This window comes from Vulpes vulpes, chromosome 14 (genome assembly GCF_048418805.1).
Source record: "Vulpes vulpes isolate BD-2025 chromosome 14, VulVul3, whole genome shotgun sequence".
Taxonomy (NCBI): domain Eukaryota; kingdom Metazoa; phylum Chordata; class Mammalia; order Carnivora; family Canidae; genus Vulpes; species Vulpes vulpes.
In genome coordinates this window covers 23,653,339-23,675,507 of record NC_132793.1, presented here as the reverse complement: position 1 = coordinate 23,675,507, position 22,169 = coordinate 23,653,339, and the positions used below count along the sequence as shown (strand labels likewise).

The following is a 22,169-nucleotide window of genomic DNA, read 5'->3' as shown; positions in this document are numbered from 1 at the left end:
GTTCACTGCATAAAAGCCACATTTCGTTTACCTTCTCCCCTGTGAATGGTCTATTGGTTTGTCTCTTGTATTTTATTATTACAAATGGTAAACCGTCTAATATGCCTTTAACACACTGCCTCCTTGTACAGTGTGTAAAGGTCATGAGCATATTCAGATTTCCTAGATAACACAAAATATCTCTTTTAAGTGGTTTTATAAATTTGCACTCTTGCCAGTAATATATTAGAATTGCTAGATTGTTGGATTGGAATTACATCTTCACTAAGACTCAGTATCGTCAGGCTTTTTTGTTTTTGCCAGTCTAGTGGGTATGACATGGTATTTCTTTGAAGTTTCCCAGATTAATAGCAAAGTTTATTTTTCAGTAAATATGTACATAGTTGAATGCATAGGTGTATTAAAGCAAAATGGATGCAGGGCTTTGAGGAATTACCCTTGTGATTCTGCTTGTGGCTAGATGGCGGCAGGGTTCTGGGCCTACACTGTCCTGGCTGTTTATAGGGAGACTCTGGAGCTGGGAAGTGCTGGGTGAGCCTGACAACGCCATATATATATGAGAGAAGGCGTTTTTCACCTTGACATCATTGATGGGACCCTTTCTTCAGGAAGAGGCTATAGTCTTGCCCTTCCATCTCCCTGAACTTTCACCAAGAAGGGAAGGAGCTGCAGAGAGAGAGAGAGAAGCCAGGAGGGAATTTTGTAAGGATGAGAATGGGATCCCACAGCCTTAGGAATGACCTTTTTTGGGAACCTTCTCATTGTGTTTATATTGGTGGTATGTATTTCTCTTGTTTATAGTCCTGAGTTTGGGGGTGATGATAAGGATAATAAAAAGAATAGTCATGATTGTGTATTAAATGCTTCCTATGTGAGGCCTTGTGCCTTTTTAAATGATTATTATCTCATTTAATTCCAATGGAGTAGGTGCTGTTATTATTCTTGCCTTATAGATGACAAACAGGGAACCAAAGAGACAAAGCAACTGAGAGTTTTCACTCAGTCTGGCTCCAGAACTTGTAAGCACTGTAACGTATTATTAGCCTGGCTCAGATAAACCCAGGAGAGCAAAGCCCAAGCTTGGGTGAATGAGAAACACAAGTCATGGTATCCACTGGGCCTGGTGTGAAGGGGACAGCAGGAAGCAAAGTGAGAGGCCCTGGAGAAGGTGGTTCTTGAGAGGCAGGTGTCCCCATCCCGGTGGACACAGCCCATTTGGCACACACATATGGGCACCTCTTCTGTACAAAGTCCTATGCTAGCTGCTGGGGATGCAGAATGGAATCTGCCCATTTCCGGGTGTCAAGAAGCTCCTAGACAGATGGAACAAGAATTTGGAGGATATGGGTGCCCTTAGCCCCATAGGACACAGGTGATGAGACAGCTCCTCCAACTGAGGGCTGTCCAGGAGGGGTGTCCAGATATCCCTCGACAGGTAAAAGTTTAAACAAACTGTGGTACATCTGTGATATGGAATACTACTCAGTAACAAAAAGAAACAAATTATTGATGTAGGCGACATCAATCTATTGATGTAGATTAATCTCTAGGGAATTATGCTGAGTGGAAAAAAGCCAATCTTAAAAGTTACATACTGTATGATTTCACTTATATAACATTTATGAATTGACAGTTTTAGAAATGGAGAACAGATTGGAGGTTGCAGGGTTAACAATCGGAAGGAGGAAAGTGTAGTTATAAAAGGGTAACACCTTTTTGTTGTTGAAAGTGTTCAGAATATAGACTGTGGTGGTGAATCTGTGAACCTACACAGGTGATAAAATCATATAGAACTGAATACACATACACACATACACACACACATATATGTAAAGCTGGGAAAACCTGAATAAGCTTGGGGATTGTATCAGTATCAATAGAGGCGATCTTTCTGTATTATTTCTTATAATTGCTTGTGAATATATAGTTACCTAAAAGAATTTCCATTAAAAAATGAAATTTAAGGCCCAAATTTAAGGTCCTCAGTGGCAGGACAAGTAGAGATATTTGTAACAACAGCATTTTCAACCCATATAAAAAAAATCTGAGGGCTATGTACAAGGAGGCCTCTTGCCCTTAAGTTTGCAATCCAGCTCCACAGAGAGGTGGGCAGTACACTCTAAGATGTGGAGGAATGTGGAGTTACCATAATACCTCAGAAGATCCGGGGCAGACCCACTGGGTTGGATTCTGAATTTCACTCTTTGAGCTTCTCTCTATCCTTTACCTCCTGAGCTGACTGATGATGATTGTAAGGGTAAGGATAGAGGTGCACTCACCCCACCCTAACCTCCCACTCCACCTCTAATTGGCCTTTGGAGAAGGACAGATGTTCTTCCCTTGTTCTCTGCTCTACCAGGTTGGGCTAAGTGCCACTCCCTTAAGAGGCCCTGTGCTTATTGTTATTAACGTGCCTCCTCCATTTCTGTCTCTTCTACTAGACAGACCCCTGGGCGTTAGGAGCAAGACCAGAACTAGTCCCGATCTGGGGGACATCAGAGAGTGTTTGTTGTACTCAACTAAGTGGGAAGCTGACCCTGGCTGAATAAGCCTGTTCTGATCCTAAGATTCTTAGGGAAAGCCTGGGCTGTGGCACAAGATTTTGGAGGTAGTATGGCTATGGTCTTAGGAGATTCTGGGACTTTGTTCCCACGTGGTGGTCCCACTAGAATGTCTCCTCCAGAATGTTGGCTGCCATGGGCACTGCTTTACATTCCATCCCCAGAGTGGCACACCAAGGCTTGTCCACCATACTACCCTAACATACCCATAGTCACAGGGTTCCTATGTTCACATTATTGACCTCTTACCATGGGATAAGCACTTCAGTTTATTGTTTCTCTCAGCAACATTATAGGGCAGGTATTCTTCACCTATTCATTTTGCAGAGAAGGAACCCAAAGCTCAGAGAGGTTAAGTAACTTTCTTTGGGTCACTTAGCTTGTGAATGGCAGAGCAAGGACTTGAGGAGGCAGTCCTAATGTGTGCCAGTCTAGTCCCTGCAGGTGCAGAGCTGAAAAAAGAAGCATTCCTGCTCTTTTTATCCTGCTAAGGATAAAATCACCAGACATCTAGATGTGCTTAGCTATGTCAGTCACAGGCTAAGCTTTTTACATGTATTCTATCGTTGACTCTGCATAACAACAACAAGAAATAAGGTTATGCCCATTTTATCATGGAAATTGATAAAAGCTCCAAGAAGAAAAGTAAGTAGACACATAACAAGCAGAAGCAGACCTGGACAGTCTGATTCCAGAGCCAGTGCTATCAGACCCTCTTCTGGCATCTCTTCCCCAGACCTATTTTTGGCTTTTTCCCTCCTCCATATACTGGCCCTCCCAGGCTCTCTCCCTGCTACCATTTCCGCCCTCCCCTCACCCTAGCTCTCATGTCTAGCCTGTGTCCATAGACCCCACCCCTTTCATCCATAGTCTAAGCATAGTTTAGACCAGGGGTTTGGGCCAGAGTGTCTATCTGCACTGTGACTCCTAGGGGGATACCCTGCACTCTGCTGGGCAACAGGAGTCTTGGAGGAGCCTACTACCCAGTCCCCTTCCTTACCTGTGGTGGCCAGAACATGTGCGGCCTATGTGGTGCAGGGGATAAAGCGGCAAGAGGCCCACACCTGACAGGGAGGCCAACACACCAGGGGTGGGGGGAGCACTGGGCCTCTCAGTGCTGGTGGTTCTGGAAGCTGATATGGGCAGCAACAACTGCTGGCATTATCTGGCCTCCAAGAATAGCTTGCCTTAAGAGTTGGGGGCTGGGGCCAGGGAAGAGGGCAGAAGCCTGTTTCCACTGCCCCTTCCACCTCTGCTGCTGCTTGGTCTAGAAACTGGGAAACCTCCCTCTGGTCTACTTTTTGCTATTTTTTAAAAATTTAATTTATTTACTCATGAGAGACACACAGAGAGAGGTAGAGACATAGGCAGAGGGAGAAGCAGGCTTCCCATGGGGAGCCCAATGTGGGACTCAATCCTAGAACCCTGGGATCATGCCCTGAACTGAAGGCAAACACTCAGCCCCTGAGCCACCTAGGCACCCCTCTGGGATGGTTTTGCATGGATATACCTTGCCTGCTATTGGGCTGGGGGTAAGAGGGTGTCCCAGAGACTCAGACCTAGGGGTGAGGGCAATGAGCCTGCACCCTGAAGCCCAGCCCTCACCCAGGCCTTCCCCACTGGCACAGAATAGGAGCTTGCTTTTTCAAGGATCATGTTCAAGGAAGTGACCCATATTCACTTAGCAAATCCTTAAGAAATAGGTAATTAATACCCATGATTCAAAATTCACAGGTATAAAAGGGTAAATAAGGGAAAAAAATGGTGTCCCTCCCTTCCCTAGCCCTCAGCCACTTATTCTGCTCTCCACAGGCAACCACTCTTACCAGCAAAGGTGGTCCCTTCATAGGTGGGCACACAAATATATGATTCTTCTCTCCCCCCATTTTTACAGAGTGATACCATATCCATCCATTCTTTTCCTCACTTCTTTCACTTAATGATGTATCTTGGAAATAGCAGTAACTTACTGAGTCTCTCCTCTGTGGCATGCACTATTCTAAGCACTTCAGATGTTATAACTCATAATACTCATCAGAATCCTGTGTGGTTGGTAGGTACTTTTTTTTTTTTTTTTTAACAAATCTCCATTGTTAAGAGGTTAATTTCCCAAGATTTCATAGCTGGTAATTGGTAATTTCATCACTACCCTACACTGCCTCTCATACTTGGGTCCTCTCATTACATAGCATGCTGTCCCTCTCCGTAAAGGCCAAGGTAAGAAATTATGTTGAACACTCGCCATGGCCCAGTTCAGGCTGGAATACAGCAGAAAGTGGAAAAGATTAGGTCTCTGCCCTTGTGGAACTGGCATCCTGTGCTCCTGGGTGTTTTTCACCCAAAGCAGGAGGAGGGAAACACACTTGTCACACATGCTCACCTACCCACGTACAGGTCTGCTGTTTGCACACACTCTGCTCCCTTAGCTACTGGTCCTCTCCTCACACAGCCTCTGAGCTGAAAAGCCCCACAGCCTAGAGCTACAGGTCGAACATGGGGGTCCAAACAGAGGTAGATACTTACAAGAGATCATGACATGGCCCCCATGAGCCTCACTCATCCCCAGCCCCCTGGGATCTATTTCAGCAAGGCTGGTGGGGGGTGCCTGTATAATCCAGGCCCCAGCCCTTGTTTGAAGTTGGGAACAATTGAAGGGCAAGGGAGCTATAGATAGATCCACAGCTGCTGTCACCTGTTCCAGCCTGGGCACTGAGCCCGAGCATTGTCTACATGGGGGCACTCTACCAGTGAGGTAGAGTGGGTGGGAGTTTGGTCCAGTCCAGCTCAGCCCTAGGGACACTGAGCCAGAGGCCAAGACAAAGAAATACGGAGTCTCAGAGGGCAGAGAAAGACAGGGTGACCCAGAAGGACCAAGGCTGTGAGAATTACAAGAGACCCCCACCAAATGCAGACAACACTGAGACTGGTGGGGGTGGTGGGGTGTGGGCAGAGACAGTGAGGGCCTAGGGCAGAGATTGAACTCAAGGATGCAGCAAACCAGAGCTCCAGACTGCTTGAGTCCAGCACAAGTCTTTCTGTCCATCCCTTTATCTCCAGGAGGGCTTTCCACGTATACTTCTCTCTGGGGGCAAACACATCCCAGATTCTTCTAGAGCAGTCTGAGGTATGCTTGGGAGGGATCCGGGAGGCCCCTGGGGTCTCTGGAAGGGGGAGTTTGTGCTGTTGGCTCTAGCCATAGGTCTCATTCACTATGTGGCCTCAGACAAGGATCTGTCTCTTCCTCTGTGCCTCAGTTTCCCTAGCTGTTCAGTGCGAGAGTTGGTTTGCATGATCTCTGAAGGGTCCTTTCGTCCTCTGATGCCTGTCAGGACATTTCCCCTCACGTGTCTAACCTCCCTCCCTGTTGCTGCAGCAGAAGCCACAGTCCCCTCCCTTGTGTGTCCTTTGTGAAGATGGGGGACAGCTGGTCCCCTCCACTCCCCCCCCCCCCAGTAACCTTTTAGCCCTAAATCCATGCTGAGGCATCTCTCCTCCGGATAAACAGCCCTGATGCCTCTTGGCAGCCCTTATCCTATATTCTGCACAAGCATCAGAGCTGGGGCCCACTCGGGGCCTCTGCAGCTGCCAGGGCCCCAGGAGGGGGACAAGCCTTGGACAAGCAGGGCAGCCCCCAGGTCTTTGGGGCCTCACTGCTTTTCGTCTGGACCGTTATGGCAGCCGCCTCCTAAGCCAGTCTTCCTGCCACCGGTGTCATCCCTTAGGTCCTTCCTCCGCACCAGCTGCCACAGGGATCTTGTGAACACATAAATCTGACCACGCTGTCAGATGTCCTTGCTCAGAGCTCTTTGATGAGAAACATAAAGTACAAATGCCTTTGATGGTTCCCCAGGTCCTGTAGGAGAAAGCGCCAAACCCTGATCTGGCTTCTGAAGCCCTTCACAGTCTAGTCTCAACTGCTCTGGTCGGCCTGGCCTCCCTGGGGGGCTGTTCCAGCTTTGGAGTTTGGGCTCCTGTTCTGCGTCCCCTCCCCTCTCCCTTCGGTGCCCTCCTCCCATCTGGATGACCAGGGCCTCCTTGCTGCTTCCAGCCCATTCTCTAGATGGCAGCCGGGGCGGTCAGCATTCACACTTGAACCACGTACTCTCCTGCCCTGACAGCTTTCCGCTGTACTTGCTGTGAGGTCCAGGGTCCCTTCCAAGTCCTACAAGACTCTTGGTGACCCAGCCCCTGCCTACCTCTGTCACCTCACCTTGTAAAACCCTCCCCCCATCTCTGCTCCCCGCTCCAGCTGCACTAGCCTTGTGACAGGGCCTCAAACACACCAAGCTATTTTCTGCCTCACAGCTTTTTTATTAACTGTTCCTTCTGCTCAGAATATTCTTCCTCTGGCTCTTTGCATGGCTCCTTCCCATCCTTCATGTCTCACTGTGAAGCGTCACCTCTTCAGAGAGGCCCTTCCTGACCAATCTGAGTAGTGTACACCCCCATGACCCTCCACTGCATTACTATAGTACCTTCAGAGCCCATGCCACCATCTTTAATTACCCTGGAAAACATTTGCTGGTTTATTGACTGCTGCTCTGTGAGGGAAGGGGTCTGGTCGTCATGCCCCTCTCCTGGCCCGTCTAGGTGTCAGACTTGCTTATTGTCCTTCAGATGTCTCCACTCTGACACCTCTTTTGGGTGTCTCTCCTTTCCTGGACAAGGAGTATTGTGTTCCCATCCTGGACATAGAAGCTGCCAGATGCCTGTCGAATTGGATTCATGCGTCTCTCCCAGATGAAGTAACATTTGAAGAGTCCTTCAGCATCTTTATCAAAGGACTTCCAGGCACTGAGGTGCACTGGTGACCGATACATTTCTGGCCAGGTATGGCTCCCAAATCACATCTTCTCTGTCTCCCTGTCTGCCCTTGCTTTTTCTAACACTCAGCTCCTCCAGTGGCATTTTGGGCTAGAAGAAGAGAGGCTGGAGGTATGATGTCCCTTTTGGGCTTTGTCCTATCAGCTCATTGCTCATGGGAGTCTCCCCCAAATATCCCTGGCTCAGTAGCTGCCTCCAGTTCTGGCTGCTACTAAGCTGTGAGCTCCAGGACTGCTGGCAACTGCTGATCTGAGGCCTTTGATAGAAACTGGGAGCACCTCGACCCTGATGCCCAGTTTGGCCCCCATGCCCCTATATCCTAAGACTGCCTGTCTCTGTCTTTGGCCACTTTACTGTCTACCCTGGATCCTGCCCTTCCTCTTCAGGGTCTAGGGGCCTGGGAGCACTGAGGCTGAACTTTCTTGCACCATCAGCACCTTCATTAAATCCCTTGAAGATTGCAGTTCTCAGAGCGATTTCCAGTCAAAGGCCTTGCAGCCCAGGAAGGTAGACACACTGTAGGCCAGGCTGCAGGTGACCTAGCTGTCCTCATGCCAGTCCTCACCATAGCTGCTTTTTCCTTTATGGGTTTCCATGTGCCGGGCTAGAGAGCTAACCTTGGGAGTGGAATCCCAGAGTCTGGCCTGGGCTCCCTCTGTCCCTATCAGGGCCTCTGTGCCCTCAGCTCACCTGAAGGTCTAGATGAGATGATTTCCCTTTCAGCCCTGATACTCCTAATTTCTTATGCCCTGCTGTCTAATTGGAGGCGAAAAAGGGGGAAGGTAATAAAAGATACAGGAAAGTACAGAGAACAATTAACAAAGCATTGTGTACATTTTGTCCTATTTGCCTCAAGTCTTCTGCTCCTGGATTCTAATACTCTGGATTACAAACTGAGGTGCACCCATGTCTTGGCTCTGTACTCGTAATCCTGGGAAGAAGAGGCAGGAAGAAGGACTTTGGACTGTCTACACTGGCTACTCAGTGGGTGGGTTAGTTGGGATGTGAGGGTGGTTATGAAGAAATGAAGCTTCTGGAGGTTCTAGAATCCTAGGGTCCTGAAGTTGGAGCAGATCTCTGAGATTACCCAGTCCAAAGCTTCAAGCCCTGCATGATTCCCCATTGCTGTTGGCAGGAATGCTGTTGCTCATTTTCTTCCAGGCAGCCTCTTCCATGGCTGACTGGCTCTGAGGGTGAGAAAGCCCCTTTTTCTGTGTGTATATCCAAACTGCTCCCTTGTAACCACCCCATTGGCCTGCTCTTGAGGCCACCACAAATCACATGGGCTTCCTCTGCTCCAGGATGGCTCTTCACATATGTAAGGTTGGTCCCAAATTTAAGTCCTTGCAGACTGTGGCAGTTGGTGCCTCTCTCAGGTGTGTCTTGGGTCTCCCCGGTGTTTTGTCATTTTTGTCTGTAAGCTCACTGCAGCAGGATGGTGTGCCCTGTTCAGTAGAAGCAAACTTAGAGTGCAATTCAAAACCCATTTCTTTTGGTTGTTTTTTTTTAATTTCTTTTTTTAAAGATTATCTTTATTTATTCATGAGAGACACAGGAAGAGAGGCGGAGACATACATAGGCAGAGGGAGAAGCGGGCTCCATGCAGGGAGCCCGATGCAGGACTTGATTCCAGAACCCCAGGATCACAACCTGAGCCGAACACAGACACTCAACTGCTAAGCCACCTAGGTGCCCCTCTTTTGGTTGGTTTCTTAGCCCCAGGTTTAGACACTGAGCAGGTAATTCTAGAATTCAGACTCACATCATGTTTGGTATAAGCTAGGCTCGTTAGAGGTTCTGATTCTCTGGGCTAATTCTATTGCTCAAGTATTAGGAAAGAAGCCCTTCCTTCTGAGCATCTTCAAACAGTGAGCAGGGTTTTTCCCACCCTCTGGACTTTCTATAAATTTCTCAGGCATAGTCCCTTAGTCTCTGACCCCATAAGGAGATCAAAACCCTATCATCTTAAACTATCAAGTTTGGTTCATACTCTTACTCAGCACAGATTTATTGACTTTCTACTATGTGCAGGTGCTGTGAGGTGCTGGGGGTATAGACCAAGCTCTTGCCCATTAGTTGTGGGGAGGCAGGCAAGAAACAACCTAAGTTCTATGAAGAGAATTAAAACAGAGTGATGTCCTCACAAAAAAGAAGAAGAAGAAGAAGAAGAAGAAGAAGAAGAAGAAGAAGAAGAAGAAGAAGAAGAAGAAGAAGAAGAAGAAAGAAGAAAGGAATGCATAATATAGGATTTCATTCATAGAAATTTTGTAAAATAGGGGCACCTGGGTGTCTCAGTAGTTGAGCAGATGTCTGCCTTTGGCTCAGGAAGTGATCCCGGAGTCCTAGGATCGAGTCCTACATCAGGGCTCCCCACAGGGAATCTGCTTCTCCCTCTGCTTGTGTCTCTGCCTCTCTCTCTGTGCGTCTCTCATGAATAAATAAAATCTTTAAAAAAAAAAAAAAAAGGAGCAGGTGTCGGTAATTTGTTTCTTGAATTGGGTGTGTTTATTTTGCAAAAACTCAGACTGTATGTGACAATATTCACTGTAGCCCTGATTATAATGGCAAAAAGACTGGGAACAACCTAAATGTCACCCAAAGGAGACCTGTATCATTTCATAACATGGAGAAGTATCTGTAGGATTGATTCCTAAAAGGATCAGAGCATATGTAATTTTAATAGACATTGCCAAATTTGGCCATGCACTTTTTGCAAAACTTGTGTCACATACATGCCCTGAAGTATGGATATCTTAAATGTACAGCTCATTTAGTTTTACAGAGTGAACACACTTGTGTAGCTACTGCTGTGTTCAGTATATAGTGTTTCCTGCATTCCAGAAGCTTCTCTCGTGCCTCATCCATTCATTACTCTCCCTCAAAGGACTACCACTTTTATCCTCCTACATTAGTTTTACCTGTTTTGAACTATATACAGCTGAAATGTATCTTTGAAATTATTTCTATATCTTTTATAGAATATAGATATATCTGCATATTTGGAATTGGTAGTCAGTTGGTACAGAGGATTTCTCTGTGTGAGCTCAGCCTGACATCTAGCTGGCATCCTGGCTCTGGACCTGCGTACTTCTACACGTCCACTGTCTCAGGTTCCAGGATCCTTGGATTCTCTGACTCTGAAATTCTGTGGTATCACAAAGGCCTGAATGGGGTGATGGACAGGAGAGCCTGGAAGCGCCCTGATGTATTCCGAAGCCCATACCAGACAGACTGAATGCCAGCACATCCAACCCCTGTTAAGAGTGGGGTGCAGGATGGGGCTAACAGTGAGAAGTTGGTTTCCTGTGAATCTTGAATGTCTTCTAGGTGTTCTGAATTTCTTCATTTTGCTTTCTCTTCAGCCAAATTATTCCTTTAAGCCTGTGGTCCCTGCTCTAGTTTTCTTCATGTGTGATTTCCCCAGGGGACCCTGGGGAGATGGGGACAGAGGTAGGGAGGAAAGAGAAGCAATGCAAGTACTGGAGAGGGATGTCTCACTTTCTGTGCTTCTCTTTTTGATCTGATCTCTGCTACTGCTTATCTGTGAGACCTGCCAGTGCTTTCTTTTCTCTGGGCCTCAGTTTCCCTGGATGTATGAAGAGAATTGTGCCAAATAGTCCCAGAAGGCATTCCATAGTTTCCTCTCTCTGAGTCTCCTTGCTCTCTGTTTCTGAGGGTGTGAGTGTTTTTCTGGGTGGATCAGACTCCCTGTGACTCAGTTTCTCTCTCTGAGCTCCTCAGTCTTCCCAGATCTCTCATGGCTTTGTCCCTGCCCCCTTGGTCTCTGAATCCCAGCCTCCCTATCTCTTAGTAAGAGAGTCTCTCTCCGCCTTTGTGATCCCATGACAATGGGAGGTAAAAATAGCCCAGGGGCTGTGCTGGTAGAGATAAAAGGGAATTTGCCTTTTGTGTCCTGTGGCCAGGCTGGGGGGGCTGTGACACGTGGAGATTGCTGACATAGCTCTCCTCCGCTGACCTTGACTGTGGCAATAAAAGGGGTAGCCCAGCTCCCAGCCCTCACCGTGGTGCTGAGGTGGGTGATCAGGGTTGAGGTTGGAACCAAAGGGTGAGGGTCCCCATGGGTGGGCACGAGTCTCTGTATCTGTGGGAAAGGATGCACTGGTGTGTGTGTGTGTGTGTGTGTGTGTGTGTGTGTGTGTGTGTGTGTTGGGGGCTCATCAGGGAGGCTGAGATGGGGACTCCACTGAGTATTAGGCCATATGAATCATGTCCCAGTTTGGGGCCCCTGGTCCCTCAGTTCCTCCATCACTGCCGTCTTCCAGTGCCTGATGCCTTGGACTGCCTTGAACCTCCAAGATTTTTAGTCCCTCATCCTCCACCTCTCAGTGCCACTGCCATGATGGATGTGAGTGAACTTGGGGAGTCTGCCCGCTACCTCCGCCAGGGCTATCAGGACCTGATGAAGGTGCACACTGTCCCGTGGGATGGTAAGTGAAGACAGAATGGTCCAGCCACAGTGTGGCCCTTATGGACTCAGACCGGGACTGGGGAGGGCTGGCACTGAGCTCGGGGCTGAGGGAGCACTCTGGCCTGACAGCCTTAGTCCTGGCCCTTTCCCTCAGAGTCTGGGGTCCTAACAGTACATTCTCAGAGACCCTGTGCACATCACTGCATGTTTGCGAGCAAGCCTCAGTTTGCTCCTCTGTAAAATGGGACAGTATTCCTTGTCTGCTGGAGCAGTGTCTGTGGCTGGAGCCTGAGGCCCCTAAGGTGGGAGTGATTGGTATGTATGTAGGCTAGTGTCCATAAAACCTGTTCTAGAGTTATTTTTAGTGCTTTCCATAGAGCCAAAGCCAAAGACAGGAATAAAGACTACTATTTATGACCTGGCTTGCTCATAGGACAATAATAACAATAGGCAATGTGTATCAAGTGCTTATTTTGTGCCAGGCCCAGAGTGGATGACTTTCCATGTGCCATCTCAGTAACCTGGGGAGGTGGGGACCAAGGCCAAGGCCAGTTTCATGGGCATGCACCCTCTGCAGTTGCACAGGGCATCATCCTCAGAAGGGCCTCATGTTTGATTTAACACTCTGCTATCACCATCTTGAAATTTGTAATAATTTTTTTTAACCAGGGGCCTGCACTTTAACCCCAGGGCCTACAAGTTATGTAGCTGGTCCTGACTAAGATACTTGGTGGTGGTAGCAGGATAGGGAATGGAATATGGCGGTCTGCAATCTGAGTCTGTGCCTTTAGCCACCATGAAACATGGGCTCCCTGAAGTTTGGGGGCCAACTGGCCAGGCAGGAATGCACACAAGACAGAAGTAGGAGCAGTAGGTTTGAGTCTGCAGCCAAATGGGGGGAGGCAAACACTCCCCTCCCCCCCGCCCGCCCAGGACTGTGTGCCTGGTTTTGTGGGCTGCTCCATGTGGGATGTCAGGAGATGCCCATAATATTTTGCCTTTGACGGAGAGAATGAGGGATTTTCCCAAGGTCGCAGGGTAGATATGGCAAAGGCAGGAATCTGAACCCAAGTGCTAATCCAGGGTGGTGAGGGACTGTTACCTCAGTCAGGGAATCCTCTGAAGAGATCCCTGTGGACTCTCCCAGCTCTGCTCTTCCAGGATCCTAGATTTGGAAGGATCTTCTCTGTATTCTCTGCATCCTGACCAAGGGGCTCATGGGAGGGGAACAGCTCTATGGACATGGCTTGAGAACCCTACCTAGCTTGGCCCCCCACCCCTGGATGTGCCTCAGCCCTTCTCAAATCCCAATGTTCTCCCCTAACCAGGGAGGAAGAGGGTCTGGGTACCTGATGAACAGGATGCCTATGTGGAGGCCGAGATCAAGTCGGAGGCTACTGGGGGCAGAGTCAACGTGGAGACCAAAGACCAGAAGGTTTGGCTCCCCTCTTTTGAGACTAACTTCTCTGTCCCCGGGGGTGCAGCTCCTCGCTAGCGGGCACGGAATGAAAGGGGGTCTGGGAGGGCACAGGAGTAAGAGGCTGAGGTCAGTAGGTTCCTGCCCGCCTACTACCCCACCCCACGGTAAGGTCTCCCACGATATGGTCTCCCGGACAGATGCTGATGGTGCGCGAAGCAGAGCTGCAGCCCATGAACCCTCCGCGCTTTGACTTGCTGGAGGACATGGCCATGATGACGCACCTCAACGAGGCAGCAGTACTGCACAACTTGCGCCAGCGTTACGCTCGCTGGATGATCTACGTGAGCCGCGGGCCAGGCTGTGTGTGGCGGGGGTGGGGCCATAGAGGTAGGGGCGGGGCTAGGGGAAGAGCCCCTGCGCTAGGGCCCTGGGCCCGGGGAAGGGGCGGGGCCAGCGGGGGTAGGGTGATGTCATGGCCCTGGGAAGGCGGGGCCCCGCGCTGGGGCGGGGCTGGGGGCGGTTCGGCTCCAGGAGTGTAGGGGTGGAGCTGCAGCTGGGAGGCTTGGCGTGGCAATGTGGAGGTGGGGCCCCGGGCTGCGGGGGGCCGGAGTCAGGGCTGGGCGGGCTAGGAGAGCCACAGAGGGTGTGGCGGGGCACTTTAAGTGATTCCTTGGCGCATGTGGCAAGGGTCACGGTTTCGTGAGGGCTGGGGCCAGAGGATGGGAACTTGGCCTTCAATAATCCACTTTACATTCTCTCCTCAGACGTACTCGGGCCTCTTCTGTGTCACCATCAACCCCTACAAATGGCTCCCGGTCTACACGGCCTCCGTGGTGGCTGCTTACAAGGGAAAGCGCCGCTCGGAGGCCCCACCCCACATATATGCAGTGGCAGATAACGCCTACAATGACATGCTGCGCAGTAAGAGCCGCCTTGATTCCTCTCCCCTCACCCAAGACCTCTTCTCCTGCTCCAGTGAGGCCTCTGTAAAGGACCCCTTTCCCTCCACGTGTACTGCTTTCCTTTTGATCCTGCTGGAGTGTCCAGCATAGCGACCCATCTTTCCAAGTGGGAGCTGGCCAGTCTGGACGATCCCACCTGGTCCTTCTGGTTTCTGGCCCTGGGTGGTGGAGGGGCTGCCCCAGTGCCATGGATACTCACAGTGTTCCACCTGTGGCTGGTTCCTCACCTTGGCTAACTTCTCTGTCTCCTCCCCTTTCCTCCAGACCGAGAGAACCAGTCCATGCTGATCACGTGAGTGTGGGGCTCTGGGGGTGTGGTGGGAAGTGCTGGCCACCTGGCAGGAGGGGAGTGCAACTAAAATAATTTCCCCGAAATGCTTAGGGCAGGGCTTTTATTTTACCGCCTGGAGCTGGCATCCTGCTGAAGCTAAATTAGACCGTTTTCTCTGCCCCCAGGCGGGGGAGATGCATTGTGTCCCGGTGACCAGGGAAGGGATACCGAAGCACCAGGGTGATAACCAGCTGTGATACTCCCCTAGTCCCCTTGATCTTTGGGGAATTATGATTCTGGCTCATTGGGAGGGAGGAGATTACTCTCCCTTTCCTCCTTACAATCTCCTTGTCTCTGAATCTTGCTTTGATTTTTCATTTGCCCCCATGAGAAAGTGGTGGAATTCTTACATGCCAGTTTCATGTCCAGCCAAGTCAGTGTGGACATTGTGTGTGAGTGTGTGTGTGTGTGTGTGTGTGTGTATGCAGCCGGGTGGTTAAAAGCAAGGCCTGTAAAATCAGAAAGATCTGGGTTCAAATTCTCACATGTCTACTTCCTGCTGGTACCCTTGGGCCCCTGAGTCTCATAGAGCAGAACAATCCTACCTACCTACCATGCAGAGCTGTAAGGATTCAGTGAGTTAATGTATGTGCCTGGCACACAGCAGGGACATTTATGTAACTTCCCTGAGTCGCATTTCCTTACCCATAAAATAGGGGTGATAATGGTGCCTGCCTTACAAGGATTCTAAGGGCTTAAATGAGCCAGAACAGGTAAAGCAATTGACCCAGTGTCTGGTAGGAAGTTAGTGCTCAGTAGACAGTGGCGTCATCACGTGCGTTCTCATCTCACACGGATGTTCTGTCCTGGCTTGCTTTGTAAACAACTCCACACCTCTGAGGGTTGATCTGTCTCTGGAGGGTTTTGAGTTGGGGGTCATGAGTTGGGAGCTGGGTGGGGGGAAAGAGTGGCCCTGCTTGAGGGGTGGGGTGTTGGGGAGTGGGGGCGATTAGAGTGGCCAGATGGGCTTTGGTGACTCCTGTTTGTGTCGTCTAAGCGGAGAGTCGGGGGCCGGTAAGACGGTTAACACCAAGCGGGTCATTCAGTACTTTGCCATCGTCGCTGCCCTGGGAGACGGGCCGGGCAAGAAGGCCGTAAGACTCGCCCACACGGGCGCCACTCCCCACTCTTCCCACTGCTTCTCACTATTTATTTTTTTCTTTCTCTCTCTCTCTCTTTTTTCTTTTTAAATTCTTTTTTTAAAAATTGATTCCCCAGAGCCTCTAGCCCTGCCTGAGCCTCCCACCCTGGTGGTGGACTCTGGCCTGAGCAAGACTTGACCAGGAGAGAGGTTGTGACCGCCTCGTCCATACCATGGGACCCAATTCTGGGCCTGCCTCAATGGCCCCATCTGTAACACAGAGGGGCTGGACCATAGTTGTTCCTAAACTTCTTCTGTAATTTTGCCTTCCATCCTGACTTTTGTATTTTCAAAAAGTTTACCAAATAGGCTGCTTTTACTATGAAGTGATTATTTTCTTGGTTTTCATGCTCTAAAGACACAATTACCTGTCAATCAAAAAGCAGGCTTATTGGAATCTAACCAGAGCCAAGGGCACTTGGCACTCCCAACAGCCAGGGTCAGGGGGAAATTTCTCACCCTGTGATTTCTGTACGGATTTTTGAAATTTCTGAAATAATGGGGAACCAATATTTTGTTTTATTTTTGTTTTCCGGGTGTAACATTCATTTCTAACCCCCAAAGCCAGCTCTTCAGAGTTCTGGGTGTGCCCCTCCACCCCAAAATGGGCTGCTTTTTCTTTCCAGAAGCCCAAGGCCACCTCCCACCCAGCCCCCACTCCTGGTCCTGTTAAGCCTTGCTTTATTCTGGGGCATTTTTCTTTCTTCTTTTTCGTTGCTTTTTTTCCATTTTAAAGTTGTTTTTCTTTTTGCTTTTTCCTTTTTCCCCATTTGATTTTCTTGCTTTTGTTTTTGTTTTTCCCTTCAGTTTTGTTTTTTTGTTGTTGTGGTGGTTGTTTTTGTTGTTTTGTTTTTGCTGTTGACTTTTTGGTGCTCTTTGCTCCCTCCTTCCCTCACCCCATTTTGGAACCCCCCACAGTGCCTCTGAGGATGCTGCAGAAAGTTGGGGCTTGGTCCAGTAACGGGAGAGGTCAGAGCTGGCAGGGGTGCAGCTGGGAAGGGTGGGGCAGAAAGGAAACCTGCACAGTGGAGCATGGGGGTGTCAGGCAAGGGAAGTGGAAAGAAAGGCTGGCTCACAGGGTCCCTGGATGCTGGGACTTAAAAGCCTCATCAGCCGCCCCCCTTCTCTCAGCCCCAAATTTGACTACATGTGCCATAGAGAGCCCTGTCCAAAAGGCCTGGACATGAGTGTGTGGGGCAGAGCTCAGGAGGAGGGCTCTTGCCATTTCCCCCCGGCCTCTGTCCCTCCAGCCATGTCTCTGGGGGAATTTTTAAGTCTTGGGCTCCCTGGAGGTGAGTGAATAACCTTAGTACTCTGGTGGCCTGGCACTGGGCATTCCAGAATCCATTCCTTCCTTTGTCTCCCTTCCTCCCCAGGCTGTAGGGAGCCAGGGTGGGGAAGGAAGGGGACATGGACAGAAAACAAGGATGAGTCCAAGAGAGGAGGGGAGGGAGATCCTCACCATCCAGCAAGTCCCTCTAGACGAGACCTGCAGTGGCTATGGTGGCATAGGAGGCAGGATGCCTGGGCCCAGTGCCCACCCTGCCCCTCACTCACCACACGGCCTGGAGATCATGCCCCTGCTCTGAGTCATACTGTCCTCATTTGCAAATTAGGACCAATAATCTGCACCTGGCAGGGCCATCATGTCTAATAGTACACAGGTGTAGCTCATACAATACAAAGGAAAAGGGTGAAGGACTCTCACCGGGGGAAGTGAGGGGTGAGAAGTTTTGAACAGCAAGAGGGCTCTTCTAGCATCAGAGCACAGGGAAGCCTTCCTTAGAAGTGGGCATTTGAGCTGGGCTCTGAAGGGGAGTAGATTTTAGTCAGGAAGATCTAGGGCTTTGGGGCAGGGGCCACTTCTTGGAGTTTGGAAAATGAAGGGATATAGAAGAGGCCAGAGACAACTGGGGGAGGGGAAAGGCTGCAAGGAGGAGATCCCGAGACATAGTCCCTTGCCTCAGGCTCCTGACTAGGGCCAGGTCTTCTCCCACTTTCTAGCATTTCTCCTAACAGTGCTGACAGGGTCTGGGAGTGGGGTTGGGGGCTACACATTTGGGTGACTAACATTCACTGTCCTGCTAACCACTGCCACCCCATCCGCCGGCCTCGTGAGACCTCATATTTTCTAACATTGTCTTCCTTCTCTCTCCAGCAATTTCTGGCTACGAAGACTGGGGTAAGTAATTATGGGGTAAGTCAATGTGAGTAGGGCAAGCAATGATAATGAAGCCCTGGGGAGCCCCCTTTCCTTTTCCCCACCAGAGGTCCAAGATAGGCTGATATCCAGGACCACTGGGCACCTTGGTCCCCCCCTCAGTGGCACCAGGGCTGATGGGCCCTTCACCCTGCTGTTACCAGGGCACCCTCGAGGATCAAATCATTGAGGCTAACCCTGCTATGGAGGCTTTTGGCAATGCCAAGACCCTGCGGAATGACAACTCATCCCGCTTTGTGAGTGTCCACCATGGGAGAGGTGGGTGGGGGTTAGCAGCAGGGAGTTGGAGGTGGTGGGAGCTTTCAGCAACTAGTACCCCCTGGGTGGCTGGACTTCAGCTGAGTGTACTCCTTTGCCCATAGGGCAAGTTCATCCGCATTCACTTCGGTCCCTCTGGGAAGCTGGCATCTGCAGATATCGACAGCTGTGAGTCTAGGGGAAGGTGGGAAAAGGTGGGGATGGGGGACAGAGACCTGGGTCTTTCTGTTTGGATTGAGGATCTATCCTCAAGTCCCTGGGGCTCTCACCTGTTTCTCTCCATCCCCTGGCCACTGCCCAGCCTCTGCCACCTTACTCTCACCTGTAACGTTCCACCAGCCTCCACATGGCCTCCCAGCCTCTGTTCTTCTGCTTGATCTTATAACCAGAGCAATATTTTCTCAGACACTAATATGATCACATTATGTTTCTGCTTAAAAACCTTTTCTAGATTCTGTTACATTAAAATGGAGACACAGATCCTTATTGGGCCAGTCAGGAGCTTTGTGATTCAGTCCTTACCCCACCTCAGTCCTTTCTCTGCTCCCTGGCCCCAGACTCATGTACACATAGAGTCTCCGTCCTTCCTGGAAGCCTACCCTCCTCTCTCTTGGGGATTGTTGCCCATCCCACCTGACTGAGCTGCACTGTTCAGACACCAGGTCCCAGGCTGCATGTGCAGAGAGGCCCCACACTGACCATTCCCCACCTTGGGATGCATGGCCAGACCTTGATGATAAGTGCAGGTGTGTGACCAGGGAGCCTTTTAATTCACTCCCTGACTGACTCCTTTGCAAACACACACACCAACACACCAGGTCTGCTCTGGAGGGAAGGAGCGTGTTCTGTGGGTGAAGGAATGAAAACACAGATGAAAAAAGGACACCCCCCCCCCCAAACAGACACACAGACCTACAGACACACATTCCCACGACTGCGCATACGCTGATAGAGACACACCCTTCAGTACGTGCTGGCACTTGTGTGGACACAGTGCCTCTCTCCACACCCTTGGCCCTCATGGGTACCTCCTCCCTGCCCCCTCAGCCCTAGATGGGGTGACCCACTCTGGGGAGGTACAGGGGATGGTAGGCCAGTGCTCCTCTTTATCCCAGATCTCCTGGAGAAGTCCCGAGTGATCTTCCAGCTGCCTGGTGAGCGTGGTTACCACGTCTACTACCAGATCCTTTCGGGGAAGAAGCCAGAGCTACAGGGTGAGGGTCAGGGATGGATAGAGTGGGAGTCAGAGCCCGCGGGGGGACTGGGACTCTCCCCTTGCTCATTAGCCGGGACTTCTGGTTATTGTTGAGCTCTCTCCTTGTACTGGAGAACAGGCCCCTTGGTGTCACTGCCCTGGCAAGGTTGTCCCTTCTGGTGTCCTGGGTCTGGAGAGGCCTCATCCAGCACCAAGGGGGAAGCACTGGCTCTGTCTCGGCCCAGCAGTTCCCCTCTCTTGCAAGCCCTAAAAGGGCAGAGTGTGGTCCTCCCTGTGCCCTGTCACCCAGCATGGGGCCTGGGCTCATTCCTCAGAGAACCACAAAGAAAAAAAGCCAAGAGCATGGGGGAGGGGGTGAGAAACTCAGCTATGGGGAGTCCTGGGAGGGCCCTAGAGTCTCCTGCAGGGTGGCCCCAGGACCTACTGTGCTGGGATGGGGGCTGGGACAACAGCTGAGTGAACACAGACAAACCCACTCTGCTCCTCCGTACCCCCCAGATATGCTGCTTCTGTCTATGAACCCCTATGACTACCACTTCTGCAGCCAGGGTGTCATCACCGTGGACAACATGGATGATGGGGAAGAGCTCATGGCCACTGATGTACGTCTGTGGTAGGAGAGGGGCCGAGCGGATGCCTATGGCGCAGGGATGTGTGAGGCTGGGTAGAGATTGGAGTAGCTCCCGTGCCCTTCCCTTGGCCGGCCCCTGGACCTCTCTAATGCTTCTTCCCTTGCCACAGCATGCCATGGACATCCTGGGCTTCAGTGGAGATGAGAAGGGTGCCTGCTATAAGATCGTGGGGGCCCTCCTGCACTTTGGCAACATGAAGTTCAAGCAGAAACAGCGGGAGGAACAGGCTGAGGCCGACGGCACTGAGAGTGAGGGGTCCTGACCCTGGTCTGACGTGGTCATCACCTTGACCCTGATTCCCGTGCCTTGTCCATGACCATTACCCCTAATCCTTGTCCACAGCCTTTGGCCTCAGTCTTACCTGGCTCTGATTGTAACCCCTGACTTTTCAACCCCAGACCCTCACCACCCTCCCCAGCCATATCTTTCGCCTGCCCTGAACTCAACTCTCCCAGCCTCCGTCTCCTGACCCCAGGCAGAGGCCCATAGAGCCCCCAAGTGCGCCTATTCTTAGCCTCCTCCTCCTCAACCCAGTCGTGTGCCCTGCCAGGTGCTGACAAGGCTGCCTACCTCATGGGGGTCAGCAGTGGGGACCTCCTCAAAGGCCTTCTGCACCCCCGAGTGCGTGTGGGGAATGAATATGTGACCAAGGGCCAGAGTGTGGAGCAGGTGAGCTACTTGTGGGCCAAGCCCACCTGGAGACAGCTGGGGCAGGGACCCCTCCCTGTCAGGTCCCAGCCCAGCCTCTCCACACCTCCAGGTGGTGTTTGCCGTGGGGGCTCTGGCCAAGGCCACCTATGACCGACTGTTCCGGTGGCTGGTGTCTCGGATCAACCAGACCCTGGACACCAAGCTGCCCCGTCAGTTCTTCATCGGAGTCCTGGACATCGCTGGTTTTGAGATCTTTGAGGTGAGAGCAGGCTTACGCCCCTGGGCTCTGTTCCTCCCAGGGTGGAGGACCACGGGTGGGGAGGGGTAGGAGCCCTGGGCTTCTGCCTGGAGGTGGGGGTGAAGTCATGCACATCGCCGATCCTCTGTGGGTCTCCCTGTCCCCGACCGCTGAGCCCAGCGCCTCCCTTTGCAGTTTAACAGCTTCGAGCAGCTGTGCATCAACTTCACCAACGAGAAGCTACAGCAGTTCTTCAACCAGCATATGTTTGTGCTGGAGCAGGAGGAGTACAAACGGGAGGGCATCGACTGGGTCTTCATCGACTTTGGCCTGGACCTGCAGCCCTGCATTGACCTCATCGAGAAGGTGAGGCCTGGGCCAAAGTCACTGCAAGGAAAGTGGAGTGTGGGTGTGGTGAGGGGGCAGGAGGAAATGTGTGCTGGCTGGTGAGTGAATGTGTGCAAGCATACATGTGCGTGTGTGATTGTGCTTTGATGTGAGCTTGTGTATCTGAGTGTGGCTATGACTCTGTATTTCCGTTTGTGTGTGTGAATGGCAGCGTGCATGGATGTGAGGTTTGTTGGAGGTGGTGTGAATGTGTGTTGGTGAGTTTGTGTGAGCGTGCACCCCAGCACTGTTGACAGCAGCCCCATGGGCACGCACGACTGCAGTTCCTAAGGCTCCACTGCAGCCACAGTTTCCTAGGACCTTCAGAACTGCCCTGGGGGCAGCAGGACTGGGTCCACTGGCTTCTTTATTTGATTGGTCACACCTATGTCCCCATTGTACAAAGAGGAGAAGAAAGAAATCAAAGAAAATTTGAAAAATCAGAAGAGGGAAAAAAATGTTTCCCACTAAATCTGTGCCTCGTACAGCCTGTATCTGGGCACCTTGGTGAGTCTCCAAACCCTTTATCCTGGGCGTACATTTTTTTCCATAGACCCACTTTTGTTTCTCATCTTAGTTTTTCTCCGAAAATGTGTTTTGAATTTTGAACGTTGTTGAATAAGCAGCAATAGTTCATGCAGCAGGTGATTTTTATGCATTTCTGTTATCTGCACATTTGGGTGCTCAGTAGTTTTTTGCTGTGAAATCACTGAAAGTATTCATTTTGTCACTTTGCAGGTTAGGGAGTTGAGGCATAAGGGCCCCCTGCTAGTAAGTGAGGAAGCCAAAATTTAAACTGCTTTTTTTTTTTTTAAATTATACTGTGTGTGTGTGTGTGTGTGTGTGTGTGTGTGTGTGTGTGTGAGAGAGAGAGAGAGAGAGAGAGAGAGAGAGAGAG

At 50.7% G+C, this 22,169-nt stretch overlaps 1 protein-coding gene across 3 annotated transcripts in view; it reads left to right on the top strand.

The window, feature by feature from the left end:
* MYH7B (myosin heavy chain 7B) overlaps nucleotides 1-22,169 on the top strand; it is a 38,672-nt gene that overhangs the window by 4,117 nt on the left and 12,386 nt on the right. The window contains exons 2-16 of one of the 3 annotated variants that reach the window (XM_072736039.1): nucleotides 11,669-11,833; nucleotides 13,143-13,249; nucleotides 13,432-13,575; nucleotides 13,999-14,155; nucleotides 14,461-14,488; nucleotides 15,525-15,621; nucleotides 17,827-17,850; nucleotides 18,033-18,125; nucleotides 18,252-18,315; nucleotides 19,263-19,361; nucleotides 19,862-19,965; nucleotides 20,105-20,243; nucleotides 20,546-20,664; nucleotides 20,756-20,905; nucleotides 21,080-21,250. In XM_072736039.1, the coding sequence (XP_072592140.1) occupies nucleotides 11,743-11,833; nucleotides 13,143-13,249; nucleotides 13,432-13,575; nucleotides 13,999-14,155; nucleotides 14,461-14,488; nucleotides 15,525-15,621; nucleotides 17,827-17,850; nucleotides 18,033-18,125; nucleotides 18,252-18,315; nucleotides 19,263-19,361; nucleotides 19,862-19,965; nucleotides 20,105-20,243; nucleotides 20,546-20,664; nucleotides 20,756-20,905; nucleotides 21,080-21,250 (1,587 nt within the window). In that variant the 5' untranslated portion in view covers nucleotides 11,669-11,742. Of the gene's footprint in view, nucleotides 1-11,622; nucleotides 11,834-13,142; nucleotides 13,250-13,431; nucleotides 13,576-13,998; nucleotides 14,156-14,460; nucleotides 14,489-15,524; nucleotides 15,622-17,826; nucleotides 17,851-18,032; nucleotides 18,126-18,251; nucleotides 18,316-19,262; nucleotides 19,362-19,861; nucleotides 19,966-20,104; nucleotides 20,244-20,545; nucleotides 20,665-20,755; nucleotides 20,906-21,079; nucleotides 21,251-22,169 lie in introns of those variants that run through there. The other 2 variants (XM_026009836.2, XM_072736040.1) reach the window with 2 other exon arrangements.